This window comes from Thermobia domestica, chromosome 1 (genome assembly GCF_964235325.1).
Source record: "Thermobia domestica chromosome 1, izTheDome1.hap1.1, whole genome shotgun sequence".
NCBI lineage: Eukaryota > Metazoa > Arthropoda > Insecta > Zygentoma > Lepismatidae > Thermobia > Thermobia domestica.
In genome coordinates, this window is record NC_137454.1 from 188,155,997 (window position 1) to 188,178,330 (window position 22,334).

The following is a 22,334-nucleotide window of genomic DNA, read 5'->3' on the forward strand; positions in this document are numbered from 1 at the left end:
TTTATCATAACAGTTCCAAAGCTATATAAATCAAGAGGTCAAATTATATATATATATATATATATATATATATATATATATATATATATATATATATATATATATATATATATATATATATATATTTGTAACTCCACATGCACTTGTACATTTTCTTAATAAAACTACACTTATGTAGCAGAGAAATAACTTATGCAGCCTAAAGATTTGATCTTACACTCATATACTCTTTCATTTCTTATAATTGTAGTAATAAATAATAGTAATATATAATAAATAACAGTACATAAATAATAGTAATATAGAACAATCTGGTTTCATATTTTTTTCTGACGAAAATACAAGTGGCAATGTTTAACAATACTTTTTAAAGTCTTTTCCGAAAAAGTTGAACCAGAATAACACCTGTGCAGCACTACTTAGATGTAGATTACAGTATTGGACCACTCTCAAAAAAAAAAGTGTGTGTACGCTTACTCTCGCCTATCAAATATATTTTTTAAATCGAAAGAATGTTTGGTCCATATTACGTTAGGTTGAAAATGCTATTATATATGAATTGAAATGAAATGAAAATATCTATTGAAGCGAGTGAGGTTCAGCCATGGCTGCTCTACCACCTAATTCTTGTCAAAAGAATACAATATTAAATATTACACATCAAAAGGATCGAAAAAGAGAAAAAAAAGAAAAAATTAAAAATACAAGTAAAAGAATAAATCAGAAAATAAACGTCACACATGCAATAAAAAAGTATCGATATTGTTGGATTTAGCTAAGTTGTTACATAAAACTGTACATGTCTTAAGTGCCAGAGGCCAGTCGCTAGGATTTCATCAAATGTGATTTTAATGAATTTCGAAATGAATTAAATGACTCTATTTCCGTGAGAGCTTTTGATATTGCATTCCTTACTCTCGGACCTGCTCTAGAAAATGATCCTTGCACTATCTTCAGTTTAAGTCTTTGTACATTGAATTTCTCACTGTTACGTGTAACGTGAGAGTGAATTTGTGATCACTTTGTAAATTTACAATATAAATATTGTGGGGGTTGCGTTTTAAAGATTTTATATATTACACAACTATAGCGCAGGTTTCTTCTTCTCGACATTGTTAAAATATCGTTTCTATTTAGCACTGGTAGGATATGTTCCAATTTCTTTAAGTTAAAGGCAAACCTAATGCACGAATTCTGTATTTTCTGTATAGTTTTAGAATTGTAAACGGAGAGAGATGGTCCATATACAGCGTCACAGTAGTCTAATAACGGTAAAACAAGAACTTGTATGAGATATAATTTCATAGACTGAGATAGAAAGTCTTTGGCTTTGTAAAGTCGGCGTAATAAAATAATAATTTTATAACACTGAGTAGATATATTATTGTTATAATTTAATTCCTTATCCAATATCAGTCCTAAGCTTTTCACATGGGTAGAGTAAGAAATATGTTTCCATAATTTTTATTTTTAGATCCGCTGCCTTGATTTTACTCAATTGTTGTGAGGGTCCTATAATCATAAATGTACACTTAGTGGGGTTGATGATAAGACCGTTATCTGTGCACCATTCAAATATAGAGGTCAAATCTCTATTAACAAGTTCTACAGTTTGTTCAATATTTTGTGGTGATAACATGATGCAAAGTTGTGTGTCATCCGCGTAGCAATGCACAGTAGAGTATTTAATGGAATCTATGAGGTCAGCAATGTAAATAGAAAATAAAAGGGGATCCAAGATTGATCCTTGAGGTACTCCTTTGTTTATAACGAGTGACGAAGATAAGGGATTTTGAGCTGTCCTAAGATATACTTGTTGCTTCCTGCCTAGTAAGTAGCTTTCAATCCAGTTTATAACGGTATCAGAGAATTTATAATACCTTAGTTTAGCCAACAACAGGTTATGATTAACTAGATCGAAGGCTTTAGTTAGGTCTAGGAGGACTATGATTGCAACTTGAGAGTTATCAACTGCATTTAATATACCATCTGTTACCTCGAGCATCGCACTGACAGTACTATGATGCTTACGAAAACCGGATTGAATAATAGGGATAATATTATGATTCACATAGTCGTATAATTGCTGGTTTACTAATTTCTCTACATCATTTGACATTACTGGTAAGATACTAATTTGACGTAGCTCATTTAAGGAAGTTACGCTGGGTTTCTTTAGTAGCGGCACCACTTTTGCTGTTTTCCAGGCAGTAGGAAAGCAACCGTTAACTAGTGAATAATTAATTATTTTTGTTAGAGGTGATAATATGAATGGCAACGCTAATTTGATCATTTTAGTGCTTATTGCATCAAGGCCAGCTGAGTTAGACTTTATGCTATGTACCGCCTTTCTCACATCGGATTTATTTACTGGGTTGAATAGAAATGTTGTTTGCAACTGTGGATGTTTTTTAGAGAGAAATTTCTTAGTTTGATTGTCAACTCTCTCAGTATTAATAGGAGGCAAACCAGGAAGGCTGACGAAATGATCATTAATAATATCTCGATTATTGATTTCACTGGAAGGTGCTACCTCATTGTTCCTGTTACAAAGACCCAGTTCTTGTATTACTTTCCATTTGTCTTCAACTGCAGTGCAGTTTTTAATACGATAAGAGAAGCAAACATTTTTTTCTTGTCGAACCACTGACGTTGTAAAGTTTCTAAGCCTTTTAAACTCTTCCCAATCTTGTTGGGTTCTGGTACGCATGAACTTAAGATGTGCTTGATCACGTATTTTCATTAATAGCTTGGTATTACTTGAGAGGTATGGGAGCTTAGTGCTTTATCTTTTTAATAGGAGCATGCACATCAAATATATATGTTAATGAGTCCTGTACAAAGGAAACCTTACCAACTATTGTTTCAAATGACTCAATGTTTTCCCAGTGTATGTATTGAGCATCGCTAAAGAAAAGATTTTCATTAAAACTACCATAATTTCGACAGCTAAGAATTTTAGGTTTCGGGCTAGGTGGTTTATTAATATCAAGAACCATGTATATGACACAATGATCAGAATTTCCAATAGGGGGACTAACACCATGCAACGCCAGTCTCTCTCTGTTATCAGTAAGAATAACATCTAACAAAGATTCACTTGTTTCAGTTATCCTAGTAGGCTCATTATAATCTATTTAATATTGAGTTTAAATAAACCGTTTCAGGTTTGTTTATGCAAGTTTGGTCATAGTTCAGGTCGCCAATTAAGCACAGAGAATCGACCTGTGGATAGAGCTCGATGACAATATCTTCAATGATTGATAGTGAAGTATACGATATATTGGGTGATCTGTATAATGCAGCAAAACCTATTGAATAAGAGTTTATTTTTACAATAAAGTTAAGAAATTATATGTTTGGTCTCTCTAATCCGTCACCAGAGCTGGATGCAAAAGTCTTAAGTTCTAGGTTTTTAAGATAATATACTACTATCCCCCCTCTCCTGCCCGTGTCTTGTCGTAAAACGGAATACCCTTGTACACCAATTTGTTCAGTATTAACAGATTTATCTAACCATGATTCAGTTACAATAAATATAGCACATTTATTCGTAACGATAAGGGATCTTACTTCATCAATTTTCGGAAGAAGTGAGTGAACATTAGCATGCATAACAGTACATTTTCTTTTGGCATCTGCAGGTATTGTGCATACCACAGAACGGTTCCTGTTAATAGCCTAGGTTATTCTGTTAATGTTACTGTTACACTATTTCATTTGTTATTTGTTTTATTACAAAATGACTTCTTTTTATTATTGTGCCATACAAATAAGTAAATAGAAGAAATGTATAGTTTGATGAAAGATGTGAACTTAACTATCTATATACTCGAAAGCTTTTAGATAATGATTTATGCACAGCGCATAATTATTTCTAGAAATTTTGTAGGAATATATCTGTAACATACGTTTACAGCTAGACGGTCATGAACAGCACTTTTTCTTATGTAAGATGCTTGGTTGTCTAAAGTAGTCAAAGGAAGTATAATGCTCATCTTTTGTAATAAGCAAATCAAGATATTGTTAATATTTAAGGGACAATTTTGGGTTCTAAGAGAACAAGAAAGCTGATTTTGGTTACAGAAACATAATTATAACTGTCAAAAAAGAATGTCTAAGTGAAATCCTACTGTATTATGAATCAAGGATCTATTATAATTTTTCAATATAAAAAATATATGACTTTATATCTTAATTTGGAACAAATTCCACAGTGAACTTGGTCAATTGTTTGGATTACTATTGGCATTGTATTATTAAATAAATCAATAAAAACCTGAACTGTTCGCACCAAAATTTGTCCTAAAAATACACAAATGAACAAAAATGCATTCTGCAACTTTGCTATTAACATACAAATCAACTTAGTTGTTTCCTTAGATTTTAAAGTAGTAAAATAATTTATGAACCTTTTGTTGGCATAAATTATATTAACCTCTGAAATAATAATTCTTTTTTATTATTATTATCTTCTCAGCTTACCATCAAATCGTGCAGTACTGGTTTGTAAATTACTATCAGGTCTAAACTGCGGCACCCTGTAAATAGGTTTCTTGGTATAGTCCGATTTCTGAGTCGTTGTACTCTGCATTGGCCCATCACCTAAATGCTTTGTCTCTGGTGGATAGCATGGTTTCGTTTTAGCTGCAGGCCATGCTCGATAATCAATCTGCAATGCAATACCGTGAATAAAGAACAATTTAATGTGCTTATGAAGTTGTTCACATAATTTCCTCCCTTCTCAAGAATTCTAAACGCGAAGGAATACGAATGGTGATAAAATAATAATAATAATAATAATAATAATGTAATGCTCACTAACTACTGAGTTTAAAGGGGATTATCCATCATTTAAATATAATTATCTTCTTTCAGTTTAACGTTCCACGATTATATCCTTTAGGTTGAGGGAAACGATGATCAAAGCAAGTGAATGATGATCAAAGAATTCGTGGAATGAGAAAGTGGGACGAAACGGGAGTGCCCCGAGAAAACCCACGGACACGATGTTGTCCACCACAAACTTACTTGGCCGGAGATCAAACCAGGGACCCCACGCACCAGAGGTAAGCGCTCTACCACTGAGCCACCGTACCCCCTTAAATATAATTATACTGGTTACTTTAAAAATACATTTCTTTACGTTGCAATAATACAATATTTCTCTTGAAAAATGACGAAGAAAAATATAGGTAATGAAATGATGAGTGTATTATGATTCTGAAGCTGATACATATTTTTTTAATTACTATAGATTGATTGTTCTAATTTTTTAGTAAAAGATTGTTTAGAAAATATGTTTGCGAGTTTATAAATTAAAGGAACTAGTTTATCACAAACCCTATGAATATATTTTTAGATTAAAAACAAAATTGTAGAAAAGAGCATGAGCATGTCTTGACAGAATCAATTGGTTCTATAATAGCGTGTAAAAAATTATATAAATAATCACTAGTGGAAACTGTTTAAGAGCTCCCAGTAAAAATTCATGGATCTGGCCCAAATTGGGTACACAGGAAGAATGTGATGGTAGGTGGTACTAATTCGAACATGGTGTGCACTTCATGAATATGTAATACAGAGGGTGTACACAGAAGCTGAATGTCCATCTGAATACAGTTCACCTCTGGTGCGACAGGTCCCTAGTTCGATCTCAGGTCCTGTGCGTTCCTCGTGGACTTCATCGTGTCTGTGAGTTTTTCAGGGGTTCTCTCGATTCCTTCCACGTGTTCATTTCACCAATTGTTTTATAATCATTTACTTGCATTAATCAACCATCTCCTTTAGCCTAAAGGGCATAATACTGGGATGTTTAACCACAAATGTCATTCATTTAATTTTTTCCCCATAAATCTATATTCATGTCAATGTTATTATCCTTACCTGATGCGTTGTGTCGTCAGCAAATCTTGCGTTAGATCGTTCAATACTGTCCTTCAGGCGAATAGGTTCCGTACGTTCCGTTTGCTGGGGGACGAAGCTGTTTCGATAAATGGTGTTTGTATCAAATTCTCTGCTAGACGTGATTATGTCACCGTTGTCTCTAATTCGACATGGCTCTACACGATCACACATACATGGACCGCGAAAACTAAAAGAAAATAAAAGTAGTTTATAACAGAATCGATTTAAATATTCATCAGTCTGCTAAATACTATCTCAATATGATTCAATATGCAATAATAACAAAAGCTCAACACTCCCTAAGCACTCACGAGTAACAATCCAATCGCAGACGTTTCAGTGACAAATATTCGTCATCATCAGTGCGTATTTTTGTACGAACTATATTTGTGATAAATCTTCTCTGTAGAAATAATGAGATTGTAAACATTCCTCTTCAGTTTCCTTGTGCTTTTGTTACTCGGACGCTTAGGTAAGCGTTGAACTTTCGTTATTATTATTATTATTATTTGATATGCATATTAATATTTCATTAGGCAATAATTGATTATATTCAATATCAATAAATACTATCATTCCAGAGTAAAGCTTAAATGTAAGAAGAAAAGGGTTTTAAGGAAAATCTATATCAGAAAATCGAATGATAGAAAAATGTTAAACATAGAGTAATTTAACAATCTGCTTGCAACAGATGCTTGTCTACTTGAAATTATTTAATTTTTGAATGAATAAATATTAATTCAAGATGGACAAGTGCTTTTTATATGAAGAATAGTGTTGTTACCAGCGTCGTAGCGTAAGGGAACGCCGATATGCCCTGTATTCCCTGTTAATAAGAAAAAGTACGTATTTCATTATATATAAATTGTTTGCTTGTCAATTGTTCATTGAGCTCCTCCGTGGCTAAGCGGTTAGCGCACGCGCCTTTGGCGCGGGAGACCTGGGTTCGATTCCCGGCGGGAGCTCATGTGGTTCGGATTCCACGTTAATCAGTAGGTCCACGTCTCATATAGCCTCGCTGCTGAAAAGGGACGTTAAACTCAAAATCAACTCAACTCAACTCAATTGTTCATTATATATAAATTGAAATCACAATTATATCCACTGCAATCCTTTGGATGCGCCCTCTCGCCTTACTTTGACAAGGTGAACCTACGCATGCGCGTCACTCAGATACACATTTTCTGTCTTTCCTCTTGTCGTATGCTATGTTCCTTGGGCTTTCAGGCCTGCTGCAAGCATCGGGGTTTTCGTCTGCTTTCTGTCGATTGCGCATGCCCAACTACTTGCTTTCTTACTCCTCCTCATCCCTTGCAGCCCTACATTTTGCTTTAGATATAAGCTGCATATTCTCAAGTATTTTCAACTCTATATATTTTGAACTAAGCTATAGTTTCTGTACAAAACGTACGAGCGCTAACGTCAAGGAAATAGAACAAAACAGAAATGGTTAGTTCAATGCCTTTTTGAAGCATGTCAGTCATGTAAATAATAGTATAAACATAATTATGCTTTAATCGTAAATAAATGCATCGTAATTATAATCGTAATTAAAGGCAAATTATTAATCTTCATCATAAATAGGGCTACATATTATGTCCAGTGGCGTAGTCAGAAACTCTTTGAGGGAGCTCACACAAACAAGCATAAATATAAAGCATTCTGTAGAATAACCGATCTGATAGGCCAAGAGAGCCAGCACTACCCGCGCCTCGCGAAAATTGCTTGGACCCTTCAGTCCCTGGCACAAATCCCGGAGAGATGAGGGGATATGTCCCCTCCAATCTTGGAACAGGGGACTGTCCCCTCCAATAATTCGATTTGAAATTGTGATTATTTGTATACGATTGCCACAAAGGAAAGTGATGTCCTTTGACTTGTCTCATTTTTTAAAAAGAATCGTATTCTTTAATATTTCATTGTCATTAATTACGGTATTATTAGTCTATTTTCAACTATTTGTTTAATTTCTGCAATGCTACTGTGATCATCATAATTTTGCTCAAATAAGAGTATTGTTGCAACATACATAATTGATTTTCTTTCATAGTTTTGGAGAAGCTATTTATATTACTAAAAAACAAGTGTTCTAAAATTTTAATGTGGATGGTTGTGGATGTGTAAATAGAAACATATCAATTATAAATATGCATGTATTCAAATTTCAGAATGTTTTCACGGCACTGATTTTTAATACTGATATGCACCTCTACTTCATCTACATCGCCTGATATATAATATAGAACAGAATTACCTCAGAAATCAGATTCATCTACCGCAATATGAGAATATGAGTCTCATCTCCCCTCCCCCAGAATAAGCCTCAAATCTGCCCTCCTCCATCAAATTTGCCCTCCTCCTAATGTTGAAGACAACTCTGCTCCCCTGATCCTTCACAGCATTGTTTTTTAACTTCATAAATACGTTGAACATCGTTATTTTAAAAAAAAAAGAATTATGAGAACGGTCTTACCCATTTTCCGAATGTTGAAGACAGATTTGCTCCCCTGCCATTAGTATCTGGATACCTGACAACGAAATACATACACAGAAACAGGCCCCCAGAGTTGGTTTAAGGCTTTCTATTTGCATCTTCAAATGATGTACGTATACACTCAGGTCCGTATTCACGAACGGGCGTCTGAGTTCTGGACCCAAGATGACAAATTGCTAGGGGCGACTTTTTAAAGAACGAGATTGAAGTATGGTATGCGGAGAAAGAAGGTGCCCACGAGAAAGAAATAAAGGGGACTATATTGGAAACAATGTTCATACAACAGTAGGGCCGAGTTTTCTCGTCACAACGGTACTGGAAAGAAGGAGCTGAGACAATTGCTTATTGGCTTCTAAAGTAATCCACGCATTTGCTTCTGTATGCCCCACTAAGCCACTAATTAGGGGGCCTCCCCCCTAAATTTTTTATAACCCCACATTTTCCTTCGGAATAGCTATGTATTGCTGATTTCAGTAATATTGTATCGCACAAGTGTCTAACTTTGGCATCCTCAATTTGGAATATTACGCTACGCCACTGGTTGTTATATTACTCAATGTTTCTTTTTCTCTCTCTTTTTTACCTCCAAATGTCTTAGGTACAAAATTCTATTTTATGATATAAAATATCTTTCAAAATCTTTACCCCCACCCCCACCCTCCTGCTTATGCTTGAATGATGAAGGTATAATGATGGCCGCAGAGTGCTGAATATATACATTGATTTTACAAAATGTCCTCTGTCAGCTTATTTCAATTACTTTAAGATATATCTTTCAAGAACAAACTAACAATAAATGCAGAGTGTAAAAAGTTTGTTTCAGAATAGTGACAAGAGCTTCAAAAAATATAACATATTTTCAGGATATATGTAACTTAAACAATATGCTAAGTTGCTTAGATTAACTTTCACTTATTATATATCACTTATATAACTATATAAGTGATAAAGAATTGAGATACATTTGCTTGCAAGATACTATTGAAAGTATAGGAGAAATAAGTGCTTAATTTATTAGTTATATAACTAATTCACACTACATGAATGTGCAAACAATTTTAAATTTTTAGTAACTGAGGAACTTTACATGTAATAGAATTATCTTTGTAAAAACAATTGTATTATATTTTTCTCCTCAGATTTCCATGTAATATATAGCAGTGATTTACATGTTCATGTATTACATTGATTTAATACAAGGTCACTTATTTAACACTTAAAAATTTTGAAAAAAAAAATGGCATCAGTATAACTATAAATAAGTAATACAATTGTGTCAAGATTATTTTTTGGAAAGCTTTTGAAAATTTGCATTAGGCCTACATTACTTTCTCATTTCTTCAAATTATCAACTCAAATCTTAAAATTAATATGCGAAGTTCACGAGAAGCTCTCTCGGATTTAAAATGATTAATGGGATTTTATTTGCTTCCTGATACTAATTTTATTGAAAAAGTGTACTGAAATCACCATTCACTAAAGCAAGCTATTTAATAGCACCTTTAATTGCAGAATTCTCAGAACACAATGTAACACAGAAATTAGTTGTTCTTTTAATTTTAGAAAGAGAAAAAATCAAGTGATTTATAAAAGACTTTAATTCTATGCTAAAAACTATCAACTTTACAATGAAATATTTCCGTAGTATGTTCAACTAGAAGCTATTACTTGAAGCTTCTCTGAGGCCGTGGTGGTTCAGTGGTAGAGCGTTCACCTCGGGTGCTTGGGGTCCCGGGTTCAAACCCTGCTCCCGCCAAGTGAACTTTGTGGTGGACAAACACCGTGTGCGTGGATTTTCTCGGGGTTCTCCCGTTTCCTCCTATTTCTTCATTCTATGTTCTCCCATTTCTCTCATCATCACCGTCTCCTTTAGCCTAACCGGCATAACCGTGGGACGTAAAACTCAAAAATTTCATTTCATTTTCATTGGAGCTTCCCTATCTTGTGTAACAAACTTCATCAAAGTAAAATTAGGATTAGAATTGTGCCATTTTCTGACCAAGAAAATCCAAAAATAATGACAATATAATATAACTTGAACTTCTATTAAAATAACGGTAAAACCAATTATCTGGATACATGTTATTTCATGTAATATTACAATAACCCAAGAGATAAATATATAGATAAGATACTTAAATTTCAATAGAACAGGACCAGCACAACGATAACTATGCAAGTCCACTTATAAAACCAAATCTCGACCCCCTAAAACACAACCTTATAGGAACTACCGTTAAGTAAGTTAAAATTAGTTATTGCATATTTGCAAACAGCCAAAAATGCGAGTTAATTCACTGAGATTATTACTACTCAGTCATATTATCTGTGTGAGTTATTCAGTTATTTAAGAGGTAAATTTTATTGTTTTATGTTAATATAGGTAATAAATTTAATTTTCAGTTACCATGTATTATCTGCTGCTGTACTATAGCAAAGCATGATATCTAAAGATATATATTTGGAATGATTTTTTGGTTTTCAATCAATGAAAATTGCCGTGAATTGAAAAATGACTGAATTTGAAGCGGAAATTACTCTGAATACTGAAATTTCTTCAATTATTAGATGTTTAGGGCCTATTGAGTCTTTCTCAATTCAATCCTACAATGTAATAAATAGTTAATCAGTAAATTTGACGAAGCAAAATTAACATATCGATAAGCATAAAAATAATGTATAGACTTCTGTACCCAGTAAGATTGTTACTAAAATTCCCGTCTTGTTCCTTCAGTGTCACAAATTATTCTCTGATTATTAGAAATGTGAGTTTTGTTTCGGCGTTAGTTTTTTCTCTCTCTGTAAATTCTGACCGACGAAGAGAGCAGTGGGTTCCTGAAAATTTTCACGTGGATAAATATACGAAGACAATAAAGTCAGTTTTATTAATATGTTAAAGATTATTTCTATCACTGTGAAAAACATTGACGAGAGACTAATCCTATTTTTTTCTTTTTTTTAACTGAGTGGGGTGGGAATGAGAGTCGTAAAAGTTAAGTTTATTATAGTTTTGTATATCGTTAAATATATTTATATTTCAGCTTTCTATTATAAATATTATACGTCATCTTTTTCACGTTCAAATCTCCTGATTTCACGACTGGTATCTATGGCAGCACTAGGATAAAGGAAAACATTAAACGTGTGGGAGATCCGAAATATTAACGGCGATATTGGTAAGTATTTCAGATAATGGTGAGCATTCTTAATGACTATTCGGCCCTTAGCTTAAAATTAAAATATGGAATTGATAGATCCTCTGTTCTATCCATAATGAACACTTAGGACTATCTTACAAAACCGCCGTAATAAATAACCTTGTCTTTCTCATTCAGAAAAGGAAAGAGACTGCGGGCCTCCGAACCACTACAGGCCCATCAACATTGCCGGCTTTGGAGGCTCTAATGTTACTCCACTGGGAAGAGATAAGCGTTAATTACTACTTCAAGTACGTGTAAAGGCTTGGCTATCACGAATAGATGACAGCACATGCCTCCTCTCTTTTCAATGCATTTTGTGGGGAACGATAATATTCAAAATAATTCAACCAAATTCGAGAGATGAATATTTAATCTTTCTCCAAAGACAGATTGAATAGATAATCACAGATTATTTTGTTTATTTCTTAACAATTTTGTTTGAATAATATTTTAACAATTCACTGTTGAAAGCACAAAATTTTAAACTTTGAAAACATGTTACACAATTCATGTTACTTCTTTGTGACGATTATAAACAACAGTAATACATCAGGAAACGAAATTTCATTTAGATTATTATTATAAGTTCTCAATGCTCCCGTAGCCAAATGGGTGGTCCTGGGTTTGGTTTCCGGTAGGAACACAGACTTCCAAATCTTGTCTCAACATCGTTAGACAATTTGAAAGCTACTTCATCAAAAATCATGTGACCACGAGCGCCATAATTAATAGTGTTGGAAGCCAGTAAGGTGGCCATGGCTTTCTCAAAATATACACTGACTTTATTAACTGATAAAGGTCAGAGTTTAATTAAATTAATTTATAAAATAATAAATTAACACTTCTAATCTTCAGTCTAAATATTACTTGGGATACCTTATTAATACAAAAAAAAGAAAGAAAAAAAGAGAAGCACGAATATACGCCGGTAACTACGTATGAGGCTCTCAGACATCTTCAGCAGGTCTCGGTTGTGTGGAAAACTTATTTGGAGTCGTATCTAAAAGAAAACATTATTTGGTTTACAAATAACGATGAAATTATTAAAATCTTGAATCCTGAAATCTGTTGACAGTTTTGCTGTTTTTCGGTACCTCGCTGGCGAACATGGATGAATGTTTCGTGCTAAGATCGTTTCCTTTTTCTGCAGTAATACATGAAATGGTAATAATAATAAAGATGTTTGGCACCTTTCTTACATTATCTTTCTGCTTTTTCTTTTTTCTTTTTTTCATAAAAGTGAAATCGGATTTGTTTGAAGTAATAATGTAGCAATTCCACTCAATAACATCAATCAATGTTGCATTCATCTTTGAAGCAGAAGGTTTAATAATTTACTTGCCATGCATTTCACATGCCTACCTTTCTTTCACTATCATATATCCATCTTTTAAAAATACACTAAACTGCCAGGAAGCTGGAATTTCTATTGCTATATAAGCCCAGGAGATTGGTATATTGTTTATGACTATTCCATTATCATTTGCTGCTACTGAAAATACTCTATCCTACATATGATCAATCCCTATGGTATCTCACCTTGACTTGTAAATAGTGTTTGCATCCATGGGTTTGTCAGGGGGTTCATACTCCTTCTGTTGAGCCCATGGTGGGGTTTCTGGAGCTGAAGTAGGCCATTCGATGAAGTCATTCTTGTGTGTGGTGTCACCTCTAAATTTAATGGTTGGTTTCTTGTATCGCACTTCTGGTTTGAAAGACTGGACGGGATCAAATTTTTCTCTGTCAGGTTCTCGATAATCAGCCCCTGTGGTTGTTTCAACTAGAAGTATTATATCAAAATTAGTAAATGCCAAGTCTAATTTCATAAGTTACAATGGTAACAATTTACAATATTATTATATGATACAGATATCTTTCTCTGAAATGTGAATAAAATTAAACTTAGTTTAGATCTTTGAGGAAGTATGTCATTAACACTTTAGAATTTTACTCGAAAATCGTTAACTGCGAAAGTATAAAGAACGATCAACTGAAACCCGTTCGTTCCATGTATTATTGGTATAGTGTGTAGGAGGATATTGTTTGTTTAATGGTGTGTAATGGCTAATGTCGCTGTGTGTTGGGTGTAGAAATGTTGTTAATATGTGTTTTCGTTTTCCAGGTATAACGAGTGAAAGATGGCGTTCAAGATCCCCAATCCGTCCAAACAGGACCAGCGTGCTGTCATCCACTTTCTGAGTGCCGAAGGTTGTCAACCAGCTGAAGTGTTCTGGCGTATGAAAGACGTGTATGGTGATGCATGCGTCTCCAAAACAGCAGTGGTGGACTGGGCCAGAATGTTTCGAAAGGAGTGTAAATAAACCAGGGATTATCCCCGTCCTGGTCAAGTCCATATTGTTGCCACAGAAGACACGCATGAAAAGGTGAATGCAGCTATAGCTGCGGATAGACGCATTAGTTTCCAATCCACACCGAATGGGTTAAACATGAGTTATGGTACTGCTCAGAAAATTGTGAAAGATCTGGGGTATCATAAAATGTGCTCGCAGTGGATCTCCAGGGTGTTGACATGAACGGCATTTGTAAGTTAGTGATAGTGGCACAAGTGTCTCAAAGCTCATGGTGGCTTCTTCTGAACAATATTTTTACTGCACGCTAATCATAAACGCCTCTAGATAGTGTACAAGTTTCCGCTCGAAATAAAATTTATTTAATGAATTATCACCACTGAACGGGTTTCAATTGATCGCCCCTTATAAAACGATCCTCATTTTTTTAAAATTATGTTTGAATTTTTGTATCAAAATTTAAATCAATGTATAAGTATTTCCTGAGTAATTATTAGTGATAGTTATGTATGTTTCCCACGACTGTAAGTATGAAACTAAAATTACTATAATATAAATCAAACCAAATATTATTAGTCTTGTGAAAATTTCCATTTCTTTTCCTTATTATTAGAAGAAAGTATATATTTGGTATCTCTACACGTTAAACGTATCTTTGCATGCTTTTCTTTAACTTACAATGGTTAAGCTGTATTTTGATTCAATTTTATCCTAGACGTATAAACCGTACAAGCTATATCCTATTTTGCAGCTTCAATTCAATTCATTTTTCAATGTCATACAGTGATGAAATTCTACACAGCAACACGGCGGCAACACAAGATTCCGTTATTACTTCTATATATTTATTTTATCAATTAAGAAATTAATAATGCTATTATTATTATTATTATTATTATTATTATTATTATTATTATTATTATTATTATTATTATTATTATTATTATTATTATTATGTATTCTGCCTTTTGTTAGGTCTTGGGATTAATGAGGCTTTTTCATTTATTATTTATTTTGGTTCGGGCCTGGAAATGTTTCTTTCCTGTTTCACGATCTCCAGCTTTCTCTTTTAATTCCCAATTTTTCTTTTATTCTTAGAATCATCGTTCAGTTGTGTTCTTCTTAATATTCCTCGCTTTCCTTCCATCTTTCCTTCGGCGATGGTATGAAGAAGACAATTTCTTGGCAAAACGTGTCAAATTCAATTGCCCTTCCTACGAAAAATAATGGCTAAAAGCGCATATTTCTCTCCTTATCTGTTTTAAAATATCTTCGTTTCTTATTCTCTCTATTCATTTTATTTTCTCCATCTTCTTATAACACCAGATTTCAAAGCTCTCTAAATATTTTTTTTCTTCTCTAAATTCCATAATGTCAAAGTCTCTGAACCATACAGTCCAATGCTTCATATATAGCACTTAACCAACTTCATTCTTAATTCAATATTAAGCCTGCTAGTTAAGAGTGATTTCTTCTTGTTCAATGCTTCTTTGACTATGGCAGTTCTCGTTCTGATTTCTTTGATGCAGTAAGCGCCTTTCTTCAAAATGCTTCCCAAATACTTGAAATTATCGACCTCTTCAAGTTTTCCTAACTCATAAGGGCACTTTCCATGGGATATTCTCATAACTTTCGTCTTTTCGATGTTGATTTCCATTCCATATAGCTTTCTAATGTCAACTATTTTGTCAATCATTGTCTGTTGTCCTTCTTCGGTTCTAGCTATAATAACCGTATCATCTGCATACCTAATCTTCTTAATGATTTGCTCTTCAATCTTAAAATCTCCTATTCCCATTAAATGCTTCCTTCATTAAACATTACTGTAAATGCTCAATGCAACCAAAAACGCTCTGGAGTTGGCATGTACAGTACAACATGCAGATCATCGTTAACTACCTTTTAGATTGTGAGAGTGTGAAAGACTTCAAGAACTGATTAAATGTGAAAACATCTTACAATAAAAAGTGAAAAATTAAAAAAAAAATTTTTTTAAAGCAGACTTTCTTTTAAAAAAAATAGACAAATCGTGCTAAGAAGCGAATAAATAATAAATGTATAAAATATAAGAAAATGTAAATAGAAAACGTATTTAATTATGTCTAAAATGTAGAATATATTTTAAAAACATGCAACCAAAAAGTAATTTTAGAAAAAAAACTAAAATAAGGCATACCAAAAGCAAAAAATAATTCTGTTTTCAAGAAAATTATTTTTTAAAAAATGTACTTATACATGACTATAAAAAGCATGGGTAGCGCCTACAATCAATTTATAATGATGATTCTCTCTCTTCATGTTTTGCTTTTTAATTATCTGATTATTATTACTGGTTGATACAAACACCTTTGGTGCACATGGTCTCGAGTCCCGGTGGAAGAACATAAAAACAATTTCACAATCATTGAATTTCATTAATCATCCGTTTCCTTTAGTCTGAAATATATAACCTTGGAATGTTAAACTAAAAAAAAAAATCATTTCATTGTTTTCTTTTTAGTCATGCATAAATAGATTTTTTTTAAAGTAATTTTCTTGAAAACAGTTTTTCATTCTTTGGTTTGATTTGTTTTATTTCTTTTAGAAAAAAGCATGTTTTTAATTTCTTTTAAAAAAAAACAGATTTTAATTTAAATAACAAAATACCAAACATCCGCGCATTGCTGGTCTGCAAATTGTTATCAGGATGGAAAGGCATGCTCCTCTGGAAAGGCTTCTTGGTGTAATCTGCCTTCTGGGTGGTCGTACTTTCCATAGGCCCATCTCCCAGATGCTTTGATTCAGGAGGCCTAATCGGTTGAGCGACTTCTGCCACTTGCCATGGAGGGTACATGTAGCCATCCTGAAAAGCAGAAAAACGAAGGTAACTTTATTCCACAGTACAAGTTTTAGCGTTAATTATCAATGACAGACAATCTTGGTGATTGTACTTCTATCTTAACTAAGAAATATTTATAACAGACAATTCAAGTAGCCTACTAAAAAGCACAAAATAGCACATACTCGTACATTTATACTCAGTGTCGTGGCGTGGAAAATCAGAATCCGGGGCAAGAGTATACGACGGCGCCCCCATACATATATTCCAAGTAAATTTGCCCCTCTTATTTCTTTTTTTCTCCCGAATTTGCGTCTCCCTTACTCCGGCACTCGAGGCCGTCGCCCCGTTTGCCTCCCTCACGGCACGGTACTGTTTTCACTGTAAGATTTTCAATGAATTCATTGTCATCATTTAAAAAAAAAAAAAAAAGCGTTTAACAGTTTTGGGAACCAAAGGTTCATTATTTCCTTGTTTCAACTTTTAGGAAGATGATTCTAAGAAAAGAAGCATACAACGCAAATTGACACCGAAGACTTCTGAAGATGGTACAGATATTGTCTTCTTCATCATTTCGCTAAACCTGAAAGTTTGCTGTTAGCTCATTAAAATAATTCAGTGATGGTGCCAGTGAATAATGCAAGAAATATTCTTTCTTCACTCAATGCTTCTCTTTGTATTATAGAAGACAGAAGTTTGTTTAATAGCAAATAAACCAAATTAAAATTAAATGTTTCTTGGGAGACCTGGGTAGTTTGACGTTGTTTCTTGTAACTACATTAATCAAAATGAAAATGTTGTGATCAAATAAATAAATTAACAATATAGATTCTGCGAAGTATAGGACGATGAAATCCTTAATTTTATATAGGGTATACAGTTCAAGTAAGTTTTCTTGTCCCTTTCTTCTATACCTCCATGCATCATGATTTCGAAGTCAATTGACATCGCTAGAGGGATATGTATATATATATATATATATATATATATATATATATATATATATATATATATATATATATAGAGAGAGAGAGAGAGAGAGAGAGAGAGAGAGAGAGAGAGAGAGAGAGAGTACAGATGATAGCACTTATACATTCCAAAACTGCTTTCAGGATGTAAGAAAGAGCTCATCAGATTTCTTTTTATAGTACACATGAAGGCAAGTGATACTTAAAAGTACCAGAGTGGGTAGACGCGAAACGACAGACACAGTTTTGTCAACGTCACAGCTATGTAACCTATATGCTGATTTTCATTCTATCTTCTCTGTTCATGAAGTAAAATTGCACATTAGATTGTTGGAGAAAAGTTAATTAAGACATTATTTGACTAATCTGACAGCATAATGTGAGTAGCACTCCTTTAGAGACTTCCAAATTATTATTTACAGGTATCAGAGGAAAAACGGTAATAGATAGAGAGAAGTACCCTCTTGAAATGGATTCAGTACCAAAAATATGTTCCATTTCCACTTTATCCCTATATGAACACTCATAATAGAAATCTACTGCCATTTTGTTTCAATATTGCTTATTGGTTAGTTTGGAACTTAAAGTTCCTTTCAGCAGCCGTGTTATATGAGACATATATTTACAGCTTAACATGAGGTCACAACTACATGAGCTTATGCCGGGAATCGAACCAAGGTCTCACGTGCCAGAGATGTGTACGTTAACCATATATAAACATAGAAGCTCCGGTTTCAATATAGATCGATATATAACAACTAGCAGCGTTCACCCCGCTTCGCTGCGGTCACCCCGGAACGCAATAAACTTTGTTACTTAGATAATTTTTACTTTTTCGCTTTCAAGTGATATGATAAAAACCATAGAAGATTGCAGTAAATCTTAACATTATATCGCCTGTCATTTATGTTAACCCGCCCCGCTTCGCTGCGGTCATCCCGGTGCTGGCATATTGTAAAAGTGTCTGTAAAAATAAGCAAATCAATTAAAAAATTTTAAACAGAAGATTCAAGCTATTTTCCGCTGTATATCGCCTGTCATTTATGTTAACCCGCCGAGTGACACGGTCATGCGGGTTGCATATAAATACGTTTATTTTTACCTATGATGAACTAATAACAAAGGATTTGTACGTTATGGACACTTGAATGGTCAATTATCTCAAGACACTGGTAATTAAAAATTAAAGTGATATGATAAAAACCATCTAGGGTCCAAATCCTAATAACCCCCCAAAAATGAAAGAAATTGGTTCAGCCGTATTAGCGTGATGAGCGGACAAAATTTTGTACGTTCTCTTTTATATATATAGATAACGTTAAAAGGTACAGAAAAACTGTCTTAAGATTGGATTTATTGTCCCAAGAATAGGTATCATTTTCTCCCTTAATCTCTATTGAAACCAGAAGTGATAGAAGTAGAACTAAACCATTTTCGATTTCAACGTTGATCAATAGGCAAAAACAGTAATAGATATCAACAAGCGGTTTTATGGTATGGATTCAGTGTCTAATAAATATGTTCTGTCTTTGCTCTTATCTCTCTAGATACTAACACTGGAAGTACTAGAAGTTTACTCGCACTTCTGGCTTCAATACTTCTTTCCATAGGGCGTAAAAGGAAGGGAATAAAAGATGCTTTTGATATGGATTCAGGGTCACGAGAAAAGATTGGAACCTAGCTGTTATTTTTGTATTGAAAAGAAACTAGTAGAAACCTCAACTTCCGGTTTCAACATTGATATCTATAAAGCAAGAACTGTAAGAGACAGTAAGAAACTATTTCTGATGAGAATTTAGCGTCGCAAATCTAATCTTATCCTTCAATTATAACCGGAAGTGATAGCTCTACTACTTCCAGTTTCAATATTGAACCCCTCTAATTTGGAAGCCAACCACAGTTTCACAATGAGAAACGAAAATCACTTGTTTAATGTCTGGAAATATTTGTAAGCGATACTACACTGGTAACATCACAGAGTAATAAAGTACTTACAGATGCAGGTTCTTCACAGATTGGCTGTGGTTCCACAACACAGGCACAAGGCTGAAAAGAAACACATGAGAATTAAAGAATAGTGGAAATTTGAAATTAGTACTCTAATAGAACATATATCGGAACTAAATTAAATGAATATAACTAACTTTTAATATTTTTACATCTAATAAACTCTAGGTGAAGATACATCTTATCCGTACAACCAAGAAGAGATAAATGTGAATCTAAAGCATATACGCAGAGATTAGAAACATGATAAACGGAATATTGTACTTAAACTGAAGTAGTGAGAGCTTCATTAATTATGTTTAAAGCTAGATCTTCATTTGTAACTGAAATCACAGACAAATGATACTTTTCTTGGATCTCCTTTATAGAAGCAACGAACATGTTACATTTTACCTTATTACAGGTACATGAAAATATTATGTATTTTTTTATTTCCAAATTTACCTTCCATACATAGTTGCTCTAATTTTTTCTCATGTTCATTCATTAGAGTAAGACCAAGGCATTCTTTTTTGTTAAAAAATCAATATTAATAATATTTGAAATATAGTTCAATATTTATTCTTTAAATTACCTCACAAAATATTGTATAATTGCTTTCAAAGCTATAATCATAGTAATCGGTTGCCTTCTTTCCTATTCGTTTTGAAACAGACAACGTAGTACTTACACTGTAAAAAACGAGATGTTGAAACAACACAAAATGACTACCACTTTAGCGTGTTACTTGTGTGTTAATTCAGCACCAAGTTTTTTTTTAAAGCTAGCTCGTAAGCTAGCAACCTCTTAGAGGGGTATGCCCTCTTTTAGGAATGGAATATAAAGGTTGGACTAAGATATTAGGAGAGGATCTAAGGGATGCATGGTTACAGTTTCAACCTTTATTTTACTTTATTTCGTCATTTATTTACATCACAATATATATATGATTATGAATGGACATTATGATCTTTGCGATCATAAACATACTGACAGGTGGATGCTCAAGTAATAATATAAATATATAAGAGAAATCATAAAGAAAATACAATCGGAAGAAGGGAAATAAATTATGAAACTATAAACATAACACAGACGATAGAGAATGGTAATTATAAGTATATGGTATGAACATGAAGGATGAAATAAAGTACGAGCACGCCACAACACAAGGGAAAGGTTAGATGAACGAATGCTGTTATCTTCTGCCTAGGGGCGACGCTAGGCTGATGAAGACTGGGGGAGCCCTGTTAGTAAACACAGGAAGATCACTGTGCAGAATATGAAGGAAATACGTGAGAGAGATGAGCATGAATACGATAGTCGTCCAGAAGTTCTAGGTTGAGATGATTAGGGGGTAATGTATAACAATAGAGCGTGAAAAGGAGGTGCAAAGGGGTATAGTAATAACGTGGTCGGCATGGGTGAAGTGAAAGGTAGTGCATAGTGTCGAAAAGTAGTGGGTGGTGACGAGAGTAGCGATCGGTGAGAAATTTACGGCGTAGCGTTTCTAGGTGAAATTTAAGAACAGGAAATGGAATACGAGAGTAAAGATCACGGGTGGGACTGGGTAATGAAATGCGATAGGCGATGCGAAAGGCGTGTCGTTCGAAAACTGCGAGCTTGGCATAGTAGGATGGTGATGCTGATATCCAGGCTGGAGAACCATATGCAAGCACTGGGCGAAGGAAGACTTTATATGTATTAAGGATAAGCTGGGAAGAGAGACCCCAAGTAGTTCCGGTTAGTCTTTTGAGTAAATTAATCTATTGTATGCCTTAGTTTTAACAGAGTTGAGGTGAGGTGTCCAAGTGAGGTGACGGTCGAAAATGAGGCCAAGATAAGTGACAGTTTTAGAAGGATGTATTGGTAATGAAAGACTTGTAATGAAAGAAGTGATGAATTGCGATACACTTTTGTGCGTTTGCGAGGTGAGATGAAAACTATGGCTTGCGTTTTTCCATCATTAATTAAGTTCCATTTTCGGCACCAGTATGTAAAGCGATTGATAGCTTCCTGGAGTGCAAGATTGATTTGCGGAACGGTGTGACAGAGAGCAAGAAATGCCGTGTCATCGGCATACTGGAACAAATGGACGTTTCTTGGTAGATCTGGAAAGTCGGCAACGAATAGTAAATATAAAAAAGGTGATAAAGCAGATCCCTGTGGAACGTCAGATAACAGAAAAATGGGATATGAAAGCGCAGAATTTAGGGCAACGTAAGTAAGACGGCAGACAAGAAAGTGATATATGAGCCGAATATAGATCATAGGAAGCCGGAGTCTGACAAGCTTGTAAATGAGCGCTAAATGCCATACATTATCAAACGCTTTTTCCAGATCGAATAGGAGAAGACAAGATGGCTGAATCGTGTTATAATGGTTTGTGATTAATGTCGTGAGACGAAGCAACTGGTCGTTAATAGAGTAACCAGGACGGAAACCAGCTTGATGGGTCGGGATGAGATGACGATCGTTAAATATGATGTAATCGTTTAACGATGATCCTTTCAAAGATTTTACTGAGTGTGGACGTTAACTGGATGGATCTGTAAGATGAGACGGATCTGGGAGATTTATTAGGTTTCGGGAACATGAGACATTTTGAAATTTTCCATTCAGTGGGGTAGAAACCAGTGCAGAAATTGGAGC

General features: G+C 34.1%; 1 protein-coding gene across 3 annotated transcripts in view; it reads right to left on the reverse strand.

The window, feature by feature from the left end:
- LOC145692068 (uncharacterized) overlaps positions 1 to 22,334 on the reverse strand; it is a 113,339-nt gene that overhangs the window by 32,856 nt on the left and 58,149 nt on the right. For all 3 annotated transcript variants that reach the window (XM_081767364.1, XM_081767366.1, XM_081767360.1), the window contains exons 6-10: positions 19,692 to 19,742; positions 16,557 to 16,752; positions 13,141 to 13,381; positions 5,887 to 6,094; positions 4,486 to 4,672 (exon numbers count right to left, since the gene is read on the reverse strand). In XM_081767364.1, coding sequence (XP_081623490.1) covers positions 4,486 to 4,672; positions 5,887 to 6,094; positions 13,141 to 13,381; positions 16,557 to 16,752; positions 19,692 to 19,742 — 883 coding nt within the window. The remainder of the gene's footprint in view (positions 1 to 4,485; positions 4,673 to 5,886; positions 6,095 to 13,140; positions 13,382 to 16,556; positions 16,753 to 19,691; positions 19,743 to 22,334) is intronic.